This window comes from Lacerta agilis, chromosome 1 (assembly GCF_009819535.1).
Source record: "Lacerta agilis isolate rLacAgi1 chromosome 1, rLacAgi1.pri, whole genome shotgun sequence".
NCBI classification, from domain to species: Eukaryota; Metazoa; Chordata; class Lepidosauria; order Squamata; family Lacertidae; genus Lacerta; species Lacerta agilis.
This window is the reverse complement of record NC_046312.1, coordinates 69,958,726-69,975,336: the sequence shown is the minus strand read 5'-3', so window position 1 is coordinate 69,975,336 and position 16,611 is coordinate 69,958,726. Positions and strand designations below refer to the sequence as shown.

The 16,611-nt window shown below is 41.1% G+C and overlaps 1 protein-coding gene across 3 annotated transcripts in view; it reads left to right on the top strand.

The window, feature by feature from the left end:
- Positions 1 to 3,979: 3,979 nt before the first annotated feature.
- Positions 3,980 to 16,611, top strand: part of PIK3C2A (phosphatidylinositol-4-phosphate 3-kinase catalytic subunit type 2 alpha) — a 47,915-nt gene continuing 35,283 nt past the window's right edge. Inside the window, exons 1-2 of one of the 3 annotated variants that reach the window (XM_033153710.1) lie at positions 3,980 to 4,078; positions 11,058 to 12,237. In XM_033153710.1, the coding sequence (XP_033009601.1) occupies positions 11,125 to 12,237 (1,113 nt within the window). In that variant the 5' untranslated portion in view covers positions 3,980 to 4,078; positions 11,058 to 11,124. Of the gene's footprint in view, positions 4,155 to 6,192; positions 6,213 to 11,057; positions 12,238 to 16,611 lie in introns of those variants that run through there. The other 2 variants (XM_033153700.1, XM_033153719.1) reach the window with 2 other exon arrangements.

Sequence of the window (16,611 nt, the reverse complement as noted above, 5' to 3'; positions counted from 1 at the left end):
GAGTTCAGGCAAGATACAACACAGCAAAGCATGCAAATTACACCAAGGAGCCCAAAACCTATGTTGTTTCCACAATTAAGCTTAACTAAGCAGTATGCAGACGCTGACAATGTTGGAAATAAGGGACCCTCTTTCATCCTTTTCATAAACAGCATATGGAAACATTAGTACTGATTAGTTCTTTTTCCTCCCTTATCTATTTAAAACATTTTATGCTACTTTTCCATTTTAAAATATTAGAAAGCTGATCTCAAAGGTAACAACATATCCTAAAGAAATTATTTAGACCACTCAATAATTGATCCATTTATAAATAAAGGCAAAATGAACAATTAATAGGAATATTAGCCAGGGTTACTATATAACTCCACCCTTGTCTCTGCCCTTATCAATATCGTTTCCTTCCTTCCCATATTCTGTATATTGTGATAACTGCAACGTGCCACCTATGTCTCAGTGCCACCTGCCATGGAGCTCTGCAGGTCAGAAATAAAGACATATTGAATACCTTTTTTCTTCTTTTGCATCATTGGTTAGCTGCTGGGACCGGGATGGGAGGGAGGGAGAGGAAATGTGAAAGCTTCAGTTTGATAGGATTAATGTCTGCCTCCTGTCCTCTGTCTGGTTCACACAAGAAGCAATCACACATAATTTTGGAATATCTTATGTATGCTGACTTTTATTGCTGTAGAAGACCTTCACTATGGTTGAGACAATATTAACTTACAAATGAGGATCTGGTGTGTTGGATCGAGTCACGTAGGTCTATTCAAAACCTATCTAAATTGTTGTTCTGGAAAAATATCACAATCCAAAACATCCATAATAGTTAAATAGGGCCCTCCAGTTTTAAAATCAAGCGTTACATAAAAAGTATATTGTGGGACTATACTGTGAAACGGTGTTGTTGTTGTTTTTGCAGAGATTGCAATTTTATCAGTGTTATGGATTGTGAAAGCTGTTAAAGTAGGTCAGAACCTTGATTAAGGATTACCGTGTTAAGGTGGCAATGTTTTAAAGCAGTCAGCACATTAACTGATCACTGTGGGTTCATACTCACACTAGAGTCCACAAGTGGGGTAAAAATGACTGTGGCCCACCAGTTACAAAACAGTAATACAGAGCCAGAACAAAATGGTGATGGGCTGAGGCAAAGATTGGCATAATCTGCTAGGAATAACCAACATTTTCTATTGATATGTAATCTCTCTTTGGAAATTGCCACATTATTTGCCCGTTATTTCCTTGTGGTAGGGACTTTCACAGTACTGTGGAAGTACAGTAATGTCTGTACTTAGCTTTCTTCCAGCTAAGTATTGTACAGACAGAGCTCTGGAGGTGTTGTAATTAACCTTCTAATTTGAGGCAGGATTTGCTGTACTATAGGCTCTAAATCAGAGGTTCCCAAACTTATTTGGGCTACCACTTCCTTTTTTTTAAATTGCTCTCACAAGAAGTAAATAAGGAGGCCATTTACAGGATAAAGGAAGTCTTTATTTTTATGTTATGTTCTCTTTGTGTTAGGGGATAGGAGTTTAATTTTGATAATTAAATTGTCAATGGTGGTGGGTTTGTTTACATGTATGAGTTGTTGTGGTCTATGTTGGGATGTGGGTGGCGCTGTGGTCTAAACCACTGAGCCTAGGGCTTGCTGATCAGAAGGTCGGTGATTCGATCAGAAGGTCGGTGGTTGTTTGAATCCCCGCGACAGGGTGAGCTCTCGTTAGGTCACAGCTCCTGCCCATCTAGCAGTTCAAAAGCACGTTAAAGTGCAAGTAGATAAATAGGTACTGCTCCCGCAGGAAGGTAAATGGCGTTTCCGTGCGCTGCTCTGGTTCGCCAGAAGCGGCTTAGTCATGCTGGCCACACGACCCAGAAGCTGTACGCCGGATCCCTCGGCCAATAAAGCGAGATGAGCGCCGCAACCCCAGAGTTGTCCGCGACTGGAACTAATGGTCAGGGTACCTTTAACAAAACAAAAAAGTAAAGAGACAATTATAGGGGAAGCAGGACTTAGCGGCATACAAACTACTGTGTACTTTGTCCATTTCTCATATCCCTGGGCAACTCCTGGCTTATATAGGTGTAATTTTAACAATATTAGTTTAAATTTAGCAAAAGCAGTTAAAGTATTTTTTGCATTAAATTGCACCTTCACTAGGAACTAAATGTTTTTGGTTTTGAGTTTTGTCATCATACATTACAGGGGGGGAAAGATTGAACCTCAGCCTTTAACACCTTTATATACTGTCAAAACTGTACAATATAACCAAATTCAATGACAATACTTTTATTTCTCCTTCTTTATTTCTAATATTTTTTCACTAGTAATTTTTGAACTACAGTATTATTTCCATTGATATTAAACATGCATTATGCAATAGCCATTTGCCTAGTCTAACTTGAAAATATACTGCCTAATTATATTTTTCACAACTAGTCTGCTCTTTCTACTGATATTACTTCATATGTCTTGTTTTAGTTTATTTTCCCTTGGGTACGTTCAGTCTTTTCCCTGTAGCATGATAAAAGTTCAATGTTCCTGTATTTGCATACCAGCTCACATTTTTTATGCAATTTCCAGTAATTCAAAACATTCTTACTTAGATCTAATGGCAGGAAAGGAAATGATTGTTTACTCTCCCTCTCTTCTTTGAATCTATTTACTATCACTATACAAACCTGCGCTCAGTAGAAGCTAATTTGTGAATGAATCATTTAACCAGTACTGTGTTTAAAATAGATCATTCCTCCCCTTGGAATATAAGCTTATCGTCAAGGAGTGAAGTAAATGATCATCGTGTTGTCCTTACTGCTGTAAAATGCAGACATTTGGTGACATCTCTAACCTAGTCCTGACGTGCTGATCATAGATGCTGCCGTAAACAGCACGTCCTCAGGAACAAAAGTCACGTTGTCTGGGACGGAGCATGAAATCCAACCCCCTTCGGTCACCCCACTGTTGTTTGCCTCCACCCATTATAGGAGACAGCCAGTGAGATGAGGAGTGGGAGGGTTTTGGTTTTCGTAGAAAACAACTAGTGTAAGACTGTGCCTTCTAAGTTCTCATGCCAGTTGCCACTCCAGGCCACGTTTTGAAGTTTTACTAGTTCGAATAGTTAGTTATACCAATAATAGTTCTATTTTGGGGGTGAGGAATTTTGCTATCTGGCAAGAGATTAGTGGAAAGCTTAAGTTTCCACCCCACCCTTCTACTTTCCTGGCAGGGATCCTGTTCCTTTAAGCTGCTTTGTGACAAGCAGAAATACGAAATGAGGCTTTCTCAAGCATGAAGTTGAACACTACCTGCTGAATTTCTGTCGTGTAGCTGTTAAAAGTGCACTGTGAGAAACAGATGACAAAAACACTAGCTGGCAAAGACTGCCTCGTACATTGCTCACTGGCCCACGTGGCAGGACGATGTGGGAAAAGGGCAGCCTTCAGGTGACGATGTATCGCACCTTGGTCAGTACTAAGGCACTTCCGAAAGCAATTAAAAGTGCATGCGCAGAGAATGATGTAACAAGTTAAGGTACAGCGTGTAGGAATGGTTGTAAACGCCACCACCCCCCTCCTGTGCAACAGCCACGTGATGAAATAAAATTCAACTGGTGAAGTTACTCCTCTCACTGCAACCCGAAGGCTGGGAAAGGCTTTACCCGCAGAATTTTTTTGTCTCGCAGCTGTTACCCAAGGCAGGCGGGCTGGGATGTGTGTGGTGGAGGGGCGGGTAACCTTACGGGGCAGCAACCCGAGAAGGGCGTTTCTGTGGCCCTTCTTGCGCGTCTAAGCTCGACGAAGCGTTCTGTAGCACCCGAAAGCTTGCTCCCAACATTTGAAAAAGCCCGTATCCTATCAGAGTGCTTCGGAGCAGCCAGCTCCTCACGAGCCCAGCGCTCGACCCGGTCTCCCCGCTGCGGCTCCACCTTCGCCGCCCCTTCCCTCAGTCGGCCTCTCCTCGCTCAGAGCCGGAAGTGGACGCGCGGCGGCAACAGCCATCCCAGCGCTGGGAGCAGAAAGAGGCGGGGAAGCAGCAGCAGCAGGAGGAGGAGAAGCGGGTTTGGAGTCGAGCTCGCCAGTAAGTTTCTCCGCGGCGGGGACGACGGGAAATGGCTGCGGCGACGGCTGGTGCTTCGGGATGAAGGCTCGTTGAGGTGAGGGCGAGTCTGGAAGGCTGCAAGGGGAAGGAGAAGGGAAAAGGGAGAGACCCCTCGGGGGGCGTTTGCTGCAGGCGAAACGCGGCTCCGAGGGGGCGCATCCCCGCGCTCAAGCTTTGCTCAGCCTCTCTGGGCCGCCTGCTTCCTCGCCGCTGAGGCCGCGCTTCCTCTCTCGGTCCCCGAAAACCCTAAGGCATACGGTACTCAACGCCAAGGCGCCCCGCTGAGGGGCTTCTTCGCTAACTCCCCTAGAGGAGGAGGAGGAGGAGGAATGAATGAGGGGGGCTGTGCTGCTTGGGTCGTCTGGCGCCTGAGGCCAGCCAATTAAGGTGGCGCCGAGGAGGAGCTGCGTGCGTGTGGCTCCACTTCGGGGTAAGGAGACGCTGGAGGAGATAAGGAGGCCTCCTCCAAGCTGCCTCGCGAGATATAGGGCAGCCGAGGAACGGTCTCTCGCTTTCCCACTTCTCCCACCCCCCCTCGCCTTCGCGGCCTTGCAGAGCAGTTGTTTTTTTTTGGGGGGGGTTGCGTCTTCCCGCTAATCGTATTGCGTCGAGAGACGGAGAATAAGCGCTAGTTTTGACTCACTTAAACAAATTCCCACGGGTTTGGTTTGTGTGGGGCCCTAATAAATTGCGCCTTGAGCATCCTTGGGCAGGTTGGCACGCAACCTAGAGACACATGATTGCTCGCACACCAGCGTGTGTTGACAGTAGTTGCAAATACTGCTGGTGTATCACCGGTGTCCATGTGATCAAGCCTCAAAGTAGTAATTAACGGTGGTAATATAGATGCTGTGGTGCATAGGAGCAGCTTTCTATGGCCAAAGGCCCTTGGGTACCACAAGTTGTAAAGCAGCAGTTGGGCTGGGAAACGTTTAATACATGCAGCAAGATTTGATTATCAGCAGTGTTATTCCTGAGGTGTGCTAACAGCCAAACAAAACACTGTAATGTTGCCATGGGTGTTTATAGGAACTATAGTAGAACTCTCTGGTTCTAGATTCAGACACTAGTGGTACTGTATTTGATTGTATTCGTGGACACCACATATAAGGAGCAATATTGGTTACTGGCTGTTTTATATTTTGTAGCATATAAGTATCTTTGTTTACTGGCATACTAAAGAGCTTAATTGATATTTCTTTTTGGCCTTTTATTATTTAAAAGTGGGTTTACTTTTAAAGATCTGATGCTCAAATGCTGAGTTATTCTTCCTTTAGAATTCTTCTTGGATGTGTAGTCTCTTTGCAGCGAGAAAGCTTATGTGTTCTTAGTGTTTATACTTCTTACTAGCTTTTTGTTACAGAAGCTGGTAGGGAGGACATATACAATGCATTCTGTAATATTTTGCAACTGCAGTTTTCTGAAGAGGAATCATGTCACAGGGTGGGATCCAGCTCTGTTTTACTCAGAGTAGACCCACTGAAATATATGTATCTAACTTACTCATGCGCGACAATTTCAATGCGTCCTGAGTAAAACTCACTTGAATACCACCCATAGTTTCACAGAATTGAGACATGATGCTGTGGTAAACAGAAAAGAGCAAAATTGCTACATTCAAGTTAAACTTCACTTGTGTCTGATACTTGTTTTTGATCTTAAATATTTGCTGTTCAAATGACTCATTGGGCAGTTTTATATTTCACAAAAGAGTAAAGGTCTTGTGATTCAAGGAAGAGGCATAAGAAATGTAAAAGTTTAATATGTACAGTTTTATTTGAGGTAGCAGCTAAGACCTGAAGCGTACACTATATGGTAGGAGTATAAGTGTAGGTTGTGCTTATTTATAGTCATTCAGTGGAAGTTAATATATTTATGGAATCTATATTTAGTATGCACAGACATACAGAGGAGAAAAATAAGCTATAAATGATTAGAAAATCTGTTGCTTCTGCCACCAGTACAAAACAGGCCATAGTTAAAGTTCTGATTCTGCAAGTATTGAAACTTATACACAAGTTCACTATTAGTTGTATTTTTTGCTTTAGCATGTCAAGTTGGGAACAGGAAAGAGAGAAGTAAGATGTGACAATCCTAAAAGCAGAAATAAAAGGTAATCTGGGAAAACTGAGGGAAATTCACATTTCCCAGGGATTTTCCCTATGGTTTCATACTTAATATCCCCACATATCTTCATACTGGATCTTTTCCCCTGAGGAATGTTTGTCCTCCACCCACCACATTCCATTGTCCATTGTGGCAGGCTTTTTGTCATTCTGTGTATGTTGTTCTTGCCACTTTGTGCTGCAGAAGTAAAGATCCCATTAACATAACTATTTTTACAGTGACATATTCAGTGTTGGCATGCTGAACTCATTTGAATGTTTTGATATGTGAAGCTGCTTTGTACAGAGTCAGACCATTAGTTCATCTAGAAATTCCCCAGTTTTGAATAGATTTTTTCCAGCTTTGCCAGGGCGTGCCAGGGATATCTGCTACTGATGTTAAACGCCCTCCCCTATCTCCTTAAATGCCAGTGGCTTCAAGATTTAATCCTGTTTTTTGTTTGTAAAGATGCCTGTATTGTATCATCTTATTAACTATACTGCACATGCCTCTGGCAGCTGTTTTAATGTCTTCCATGTCTTTCATCACATAAAATTTAATATTCTGCAACCAGAAAACTATATGGATAGTGGGTTAAATTTGAGGGTGTCAGTTCCAAGATCCAGCATAGGTTTCCCTTTGGAGAAAAGAAGGGAATATTGTTGCCTATATTTCATGCAGATTCCTACACTGCATCTCATGCTGTACTGGAGCATCTAATAAAATAAAAAATAATAAAATAAAAATTTATTATTACAACCCACCCACCTGGATAGTTGTTTATTTCCATGACATCTGATGGGAGGGTGTTCCACAGGGTGGGTGCCACTACTGAGAAGGCCCTCTGCCTGGTTCCGTGTAACTTGGCTTCTTGCAGCGAAGGAACTGCCAGAAGGCCCTCGGCATTGGACCTCAGTGTCCAGGCAGAACGATGGGGGTGGAGACGCTCCTTCAGGTATACTGGGCCGAGGCGATTTAGGGCTTTAAAGGTCAGCACACACAATTTGAAGTGTGCTCGGAAACGTACTGGGAGCCAATGTAGGTGTTATATGGTCTCGGCGGCCACTCCCAATTACCAGTCTAGCCGCTGCATTCTCAATTTAGTTGCAGTTTCTGGGTCACCTTCAAAGGTAGCCCCATGTAGAGCGCATTGCAGTAGTCTAAGCGGGATAGAACTAGAGCATGCACCACTTTGGGGAGACAGTTTGCCGGCAGGTAGGGTCTCAGCCTGCGTACCTGATGGAGCTGGTAGACAGCTGCCCTGGACACAGAATTGACCTGCACCTCCATGAACAGCTGTGAGTCCAAAATGACTCCTAGGCTGTGCACCTGTTCCTTCAGGGGCACAGTTATCCCATTCAAGACCAGGGAGTCCCCCACACCCGCCTGCCCCCTGTCTCCCCAAAACAGTACTTCTGTCTTGTCAGGATTCAACCTCAATCTGTTAGTCACCATCCATCCTCCAACCACCTCCAGGCACTCTTACAGGACCATCACCGTCTTCACTGGTTCTGATTTAAGAGAGAGGTAGAGCTGGGTATCATCTGCATACTGTTGAACACCCAGCTCAACCCACCTGATGATCTCTCCCAGCGGCTTTGTATAGATGTTAAAAAGCATGGGGGAGAGTAGAGATGTAAAATTTCCGCAAATTTTGAAGCTCTGGTTTTTTCGGGGGGAAACGGAAATTTTCGGAACAATTGAAAAAAATGCTACATTAGCACTTGTTTTTTCTTTTCCAGATTGAAAATCATTCTGTTACTTTAGAAACATAAAATATAACTATGGACAGTTTTAATGGGCATAAAATTATCACATAGCATATTAAAAATATAGTGCATCCAAACAATCATCCGGTATTACAAACAGAAGTTACTTTAAAAATAATATTTATTTGTATTTGTAACAGATGGAGCAACAATCTCCTGAACTGTTTACTAGTTTATGTGGAACAAAAAAAAACCTCAACAAAACAATTTTTAAAATTCCAGAAGTAACAATTATTCATATTTCCTCTCCACAGTATTTAAAAAAAACATTCTCATAAAAAGAACTGAAGAAGGAAGTGGGACTAAGTTTCAGTGAATGGGCATGAAATTTAATCAGAATCATTTTCTGAGCTGTAATTAAGTATATACTTTCAGGCCCTTTTTGTTACGCTATATTTTCTTCCAGTGCTTTGAGGCCTATTGAAGAGGAATAGAACCAATGCATACCACACACATGCAAAAACAAAACTGAAACCTTTTTCTTGTCTGGTGACAACAGCACCTCCTAAAGGAAGAAATGTATCTTGTTCTTGCATTGGAGAGTTCAGTTTGTAACCTGGGACTTGCTTGTCCTCACAGAAATTAGAATAATCTGATATACCATACATATTTTTTAGAAATGATTTATAAAATATTTGAACCCCTTATCTTAAAATATTTTATTCATCATGTTAAAATAAAACATTCCATAATCTATTTTTATTTTTTCAATTTTTTCAATTTTTCGGGGGGGGGGAGGCTTCAGGAAAAAACGGGGGGGGGGTTTCCCGTTTTTTCCCGGGCCTTCACATCTCTAGGGGAGAGGACACAACCCTGAGGCACCCCACAAGCGAGAGCCCAGGGGTCTGAACACTCATCTCCCAACACCACTTTCTGGACATGGTGCAGGAGAAAGGAGCAGAACCACTGTATAACAGTGCCCCCAGCTCCTCTAGACAGTCCAGAAGGATGTCATGATTGATGGTGTCAAAAGCTGCTGAGAGATCCAGCAGACCCAACCTTCCACAGCAGGGGATGGAGGGGAAGGAGGAATTGACAGATATTATCACCCTAACTGCTTCATCTAGTGTTAACTGAACTCCCATGTTGGCATAGCCAATATTTGGATGATATGCAGTTTTTTTTTCTTTATTCTACCTGAACCATATGAAACTGTCTCAGTGCTGAACTGTTGTCTGGAGGCAGTAATGCGTTGGATGATCATGGGGGCCAATAAACTGAAGCTCAGTCCTGAGAAGGTGGAGACACTGTTGATGGACAGATGCTGCATTTAGCAGTTGAGTGTACAGTATAGTACTGCACTCCCCCCTCAATGAGCAGCTCCATAGTCTGGGGGTACTCCTGGATTCAGTGGTCTCACTTGAGGCACATATTGCCTCAAATGCAAGGAGTGCCTATTACCTACTAGGTCAGTCCGATGTGCTAGCAATGCCATCTAGATAGCCATACCATGATTATCTAGGCTCCTGTAGTCTCTAGTTTGAACTATTGCAATGCACTCAGTATTGGGTTGCTCCTGAAGATGGTCTGGAGATGACTGCTAGTACAGTATGCTGACACAAAAGCATAAACAGGTGTGTCTGTTTGCAGTCATATAAGAGCAATTATTGGCTTGTAAAGTCCCGTCATGCGCTGGACCCCCGTTACTTTTCAAAAGGCCTTCTCCCAAGGGAAGCTTTGTTTCTCATGTTGATGGACTTAGTCCACTGTGTGGTGACATAAAAGAGCACTTTCTCTTTTTTGTGCAAACCCCCCCCCAGTGGAACTCTCTTCCCGTGGGAGTGAAGATGGTGGACTTTGGTGGATTTACCTGTTGTCCCAGGCATTAGGGGGCAAACCTGTGAAGGACACAATTTTTTTAGGTCTTCCCATGCTGTTGTGCTTATCAATTGGATTCACTAATGACACTTTTAAATTAATGTATATTTTGGGCTGTATACTTTATGATATGTTGTAAACCACCCTGGGATCACCATGTGATGAAGGGTGGTCTACAAATTTTAAAATAAATAAAGTCTGGATTGAACCCATTGCATGTAATTCATTGTATATGATCAATGCCAGATGAAATGTATGGTTTCCAATGCAGAACATTCTTCTAAGTAAGAAATCTCATCTGGTTTAAAATGGATTCTAGAGTTGGACTGAACTGTGTTGGCAAGACAGTGCAGCACAGCTTTGCAGAGTTACTGATGTAGAAATAAACTGCTTTTAAGTTTAGATACGCTGTTCCAAGCATTGCATTTGTAGCAATATATAGAAGTAATTAATATACATAAACAATGCACTTGTTCTAATAATTATGAGAAATATGTAGCTGTGAGCAGCTGCTGTTAATTACAGCTGAAATGTTTTATATACATTTCTTGCTTAGTCTTAGTGTTATGTATGAATGCAGCCACTGAGTAAGACTCTGATTTGTTTATTCCCATCACCTATGTTCTTTTGCTGAATTCTAATGCCTGTGCTTATCTACCCTATCCGGCTCTGGTGGAAATACTGGAAGAAGGGTAGCCAGAGCTAACCCTGACACAGTGGATGTCTGAACAGCGTGCTTGCTGAAACTTGAGTGGCCGCACTTTTTCAGCCCCTGTTCTCGGACTACCTACAAAATTTGATCACACTCACATGTCATTCTTAGGGTTTGCGTGTTCCCCTCTAGTTGGGTTATGTGTGTCTTGTCTCGCAGATGAAGAACCTAGGCTTTATTAGAAACTACTATGTATGAACCAACAGTCCTTGGGACGGTGCACCTGAATGACACAAAAGGAAGCAGGAGCAGGAATTATTTAATCATAGGTTAATTCTATTACTTCATTCATTGCATTTGTGTGCTGCCTAATAACACAAATTTCTATAGGCTACTTAGCGCAAACAAAATGCATTTGCAGGTGGTTTGAGAAATGAGGCAAGTGGTTGCCGATTGATACTGCATTGTTTTTCATTTTACAAGCATACAATAAAAGCTTGGACGTAGTTCTTGAAGCGGTTTTAGAAATCTACCATTTTGAAATACTTTTTCATTTGATTTTGCAATTATTGTTCATTTTGTTTCTAACGAGTGTTTCTCTCTCTTCTTCCAGTGCTTCTGAATCTAGCTTTGAACATTTTGGGGCCAAGGATTTGCAGAAGAGGTGACTGGAGTTGTTAATGGACATCTGTTTTCACGGCATGGCCCAAATATCTAGCAGCAATGAAGTCAAACAGCGTTCATCACCATCTTTGGGCACAGCAAAGGCAAAAGAAGTGGACAAAGAAGAGGCGCTGCAGATGGAAGCTGAGGCTCTAGCTAAGATGCAAAAGGAAAGAGTGGTAGCTGGTAACAGACAAAGTGTTGACATTTTAAGCAACTCTTGGCCAACTGTACAATCCCACAGGAAACAGGACCGTGATCTTATGGTGTTTCCAGAGTCCGATGCCAAGAGAAAGATGGATGATAAGTTAAATACAATTGAGATAGAAAAACTAACCCATGCTGAGCTAGAGAAACTACTACTTGAGGACAGTTTTGAGTCAAGCAAACATACTGCGTTGCCAGCAACTCCTATTCTGAGTTCATCATTTTCTTCACAGTTTTATGCCAACCCTACTATTCAAAGCGGACAGTGGACACCTGGGTTTCCTGGGCCTTCTACTTGCACTGTACCTTCTATTTACCCAGCAAATTCTTACAGCAAACAAGTTGGTATCTTTCAGAATGGCTTCCATCCAGGTATGTCCACTTACCAGTCTTCAAAGCCTATTTATCTAAGTCTTCCAGAGAGGTCCCAGTACGTTTCCTATGCACTGCCTGCTACTTCAGCCTTCCATCCACAGAGAAGTTTGCCTATATATCATCCAACACTTACCCCTGAAATGGCAAAAGTATTTGATAAGATAGCAAGCACTTCAGAATTTCTGAAAAATGGGAGATCAAGCACAGACTTAGAAGTGACGGCTACTAAATCTACAGTTAACTTACCAACCTCTGAAAACTCCAGTGATATTAGTAAATTTGATTGGTTAGATTTGGATCCTTTAAGTAAACCAAAAGTCGACAGTATGGATATATTGTATACGGCAGAAGATGGTGCAAAGGTGGCTTGTAGTACAGTTGTAGAAGATCCTTGGGATGCTGTGCTACTGGAGGAGAATTCCCCAGGGAAATGTCGTCTTGAAAGAAAAGTTAGTGGGAAGTCTTCTTCTGGGGCAACAGTTACAAGAAGTCAGTCTTTAAACATTCGAACCGCTCAGCTTACTAAGTTACAGGGCCAAACATCACAGGTAAAACATACCCTGAAAGCTTATTTTCATTTTGTAAGCTTACTTTCATTTTGAAAAGTTGATACTATTTAATGGAATGAAGAATTTGTTCCCTGCCAACAACCATAATTCCACAAATAATTGATTATTAGAACTTTTAAGAAAATTGTGAAATCAGTAGCTTGTGTGTTTATTTTGCATTAATTTTTAAATTGGAAATTTTAAATTAAAAAATATTGTTCCTGTTAAGTACTACAGTCACATTTTTCTAAAGAATGCAGTATAGCTTCAGACAATTGCCTTCTAGATGTGCAGAAGTCACAAGAAAGAACAGTGAGTAGGGAGAGTTTTATTTGCTTTCATTGCTGCCCCCACCTTGCACCCCACCCCACCACCACCAGAAACCAGGTTTGTGTAGCTGCTTCATTGCTGAACAGTACACAGCTGTGGGTAGACTTATGCAGCTCTATCAGATCATAAACCTTAGAGTGAGACACTTAAGTCAGCAGATTAAGGGAACCCTCTTGTTACGATAGTTTTTTGGCGTGATATTTTTCCTCATACTTGTAACGTCCTTCAACTTTATGAAAATATGCATACTTGGGGCAATCCTGACTGTGGGTGGCCCTGCTTGGCAACCCTGCTGATAAAGTATAGGATCACAGAGTTGGTAATTAGAAGGAAAAATTTAGGATCCATAAAATGTTGCCAAGTAGCCTCCTGTAGAGGCTCCAACCAGTGTAAAACAGAAGGCCTGGTCTTGTGTCTGGAAAACTTTGCGTACTGTGCTTTGTAGTTCCAAAGAGATTCAGAACTGGCTTCCAGAATGGGGTTTTGTTTATGTTTTTTTGGTATCTAATAGTGGTGGGGGGATACTTTTTTGAGGAATGTGAAAGGAGTGAATACTCCACATAGTGCTGTGATAGGAGTCCTAATCTCATGGTTTGCATACCCCAGACTTTAATTCCCCTGAAATATTGTAGCATTTAGCAGCTCAAATATGCCAAGCCAATGCCCTCTGCATCCCTTTCCCCTATTATTATTGTTATTCTCCAACTAACACTTTCAACACTCTGGGCTTCTTCAAGGCCAGTGACTGCTCAGTCCCCATTAGGATGTTTTTGGAGTTGTTTTCCTTTTTAAAAAATGCAGAAACTACTATATTTTCTGTGGGCAGTTCCATTTCACCACTAAACTAATTGGTCCAGGATCACCAAGTGTGGTATTAGAAGGGATGATTATTATTCAGTTTAATCATTATCCAAAAATCACAAACAGTTCAGGTAGGTCAAGAGTAGTCAGTGTATGTGCAAGTAAACTTAATTGTGATGGTTTCTTAAAGTCTGGTTATTCCTTTACTAAAGACTTACTGACATCACATGAGCTACTTGTGAGGAAGTGGTTTCAGGATTTCTGCCATTGTGTATTTGGTTACTTTGCAGAACTACTGTAATAAGATACTTCTGCTGAAAAAAATAATTTTAAAAGATTATTTTTCCATGTAAACAGGCTCTTTAAAAAAATGACATTAGAAACTCTTATATCCCATATTTCATACTGATGTTGCACACATAATGTACTATGTAGTATATTAAATATATAAACTGCTTCTAAATTAGTAGTATATGCATATCATCGCCAAAACTGTTAACTTGGTCCCCAAATCTCTACTGTTTATCCTTTACAAAGAGGCTCCATCTGTGTGATCTGTCATGAGTATTAGGAGGAAGTAGACATTTAGGCCCCGTGCATGATCAAAACTATCTGGCATGGGAACAAAGCTTTACAACTCTGCAGGATAACACTTCAGCAGAACAAAACAAAGGCCTGAGATTTAATATGCTTGCAACGGTTCTCAAATATTTAGGGTTTTTTTTTCCTAGTGTAGGAAGTGGCAGTTATAATAACCCCTACTGTTCATTTATTCTTCTTTAGAATGTCCATATAGGACCTCTGAGTCTGCTGGGATGTGCATTATTTATTTGGCATGACATGAGAGCCAGATAATAAGATGGATTAGTTAGCTCATTTGTATGCCTAGGGTGTGGGTGTTTTCTGGGGCTTCTTTAGTTGTAGTTTGTGTTTTAAATTCTTCTGCAGGGATAGTCAGTAGGAGTGATGGGAGTTGTAGTCCACAGCACCTGGAGAGTACCACGTTGGCTACCCCAACATAGATTATGGGTTCCATATATGTGGTGGTGTTTTTATTCAGTTATTTTAGTTTTTAACATTTTTATTGTAAACGTCTAGTTAGGGTTTGCACTGAAATACAGTGGTACCTCGCAAGACGAATGCCTCGCACAATGAAAAACTCGCTAGGCGAAAGGGTTTTGCGATTTTTAGGTGACTCCCAAGACGAATTTTTCTATGGTCGTGCTTCGCAAGACGAAAATTTCAATGCATTCCTATGGGAATTAAATTCCTATGCATTCCTATGGTCGTGCTTCGCAAGATGAATTTTTCGCAATACGAAACGACTCGCGGAACGAATTAATTTCGTCTTGCGAGGCACCACTGTACAGGATAGAACTAAATGCATCAGATAAATTTGACTGCCGTTAAAATTAGGCATTTTTTATTCACAAATGATCTAAGACTTGGGCATTTAATTTTCTTTCCAGCTACAGAATATAATTGTTATGGTGAATCAGACCATTTAATTCAGCATTCTTGGAGGTGAAACTAATGAATCAGTTGTCTTTTAAATGTAGCAAAATCCCTGGTACAGGAGCTATTGCCAGTTAATTTAATGTCGTGTTCACTTCTGTTAAAACACTATGTGATATCTCCATGAATTAAATCCTTTCTCTATATTCACAATTCAGTTATGCTAGGTAAAGCTCAGGCTTTAAATTGGAGACATATGTTTTTCTTTCTTTCTTCAACACAGTTTTTTAGAAACCTTGATGTTGTGGAAAATTAAAAATGACATACATATTATCAAAACTAAATCTATTGCAAGTCACATTAGCACATTGGAAAGTTATTTTCATTTTTATCACATTTGCAGTGAAATCAGAATCGTGTTTACATGGAAATAAAACCAGTGAGGCTTAATATGCAAATGGTTGGTTTATACCTCGGAAAGTAGGAAGAGATATGTGAGGTTAAAACATCTGGTATATTACTGTATTGTAAACCACAGTCTTTTTCTTTGAGGGAAAAAATGACAAGCCAAATAGGCAACTGGAAGTAAACACAGCTAAAATTCTCCTCCCATCCACATCGGAGGGGAACGTGTATGTTCAAGGTTCACTGCAATACACTCACATTGTGCTAAGTTATGGTTTAGCATTACATTCAAACATGGCTAGTTTGTTATGTCTAGGATGAACTGTGGTTAGTTTCAACTATGGTTTGTGCAAACAAGTATACTTCAAACTGTGATTTAGAATCTTGACTTGTTAAGATAAACTATAGTTGAAAATAATTGCAGTTCGCAGTTGAGACAGAATGATGCACTGTGGATGGCTGAAAACAGAAGCAAATGCTTCTAATCTTCTCTTGGCCACACTGTAGGAACAGGGGAGGAGAGGCAAGCTTGTGCATATAATACTAAATTTGTTTCAGTGTTCCATCCAAACCAGGTTACTTTTTTTTTTGTCCAACATTATCATTTACCCACGTTTCACTCCAAGGTACTGGGGCAGGCTACAACATTAAAACACAATATTAAAAAGTGTTTAAAACAATTTACAACAATCACAGAATGTTGAAGAATGTACTTCATGGCAGTTGCTCATAAACAAATGCCACTTTCTGTGGGTTAGAGCCAAAGATCTCCATGTATTAGCAGAAGACACTTGATGGCTCCCCCGGAGTAGTTTATAGTGTGGTGGAGGGGCTGCAGCCTTAATCCAACCCAAGATAATTTTTTGGGTACCAGCTGGTTTAATTGATGTTACCCAGCAACGTGACAAATGGCAGACTAGGACCAACACACTTGTGTTATTTAATGTTGGCTATTGAATGGAGGACTAATCATATGCTGCCTTTCAGAGTGTATTTTGGCACTAATAAATGGGACATTTCCTCTTATGGCATGTCATATGGTACATGTGCTTTAAATCACAAGCGAATGTGTGCTTTAAGCAGTTGGCACAAAAATGGCACAGGTGGCAGGAGCTATGGCATTAAAGCAACTCTTATTTTGAAGTTGTTCATATAAGACATTGTATGAGTTACTTTTTTACATTTTCCCCTAGAGATTATCTTTAAATTTTTGGATTTTGACTTGCCTAATAACAGCTGCGTAAATATTTGTTCAGGTCTTTTAATAACATGAATAAAATGTTCCACAGACTTTTGAAGTAAACCTACTCACATCTTATTTCAGGACTTAATTCCACAAGAATGCCATCAATTTCTGTATATTGGAAATTAGAGGTAGAAGCC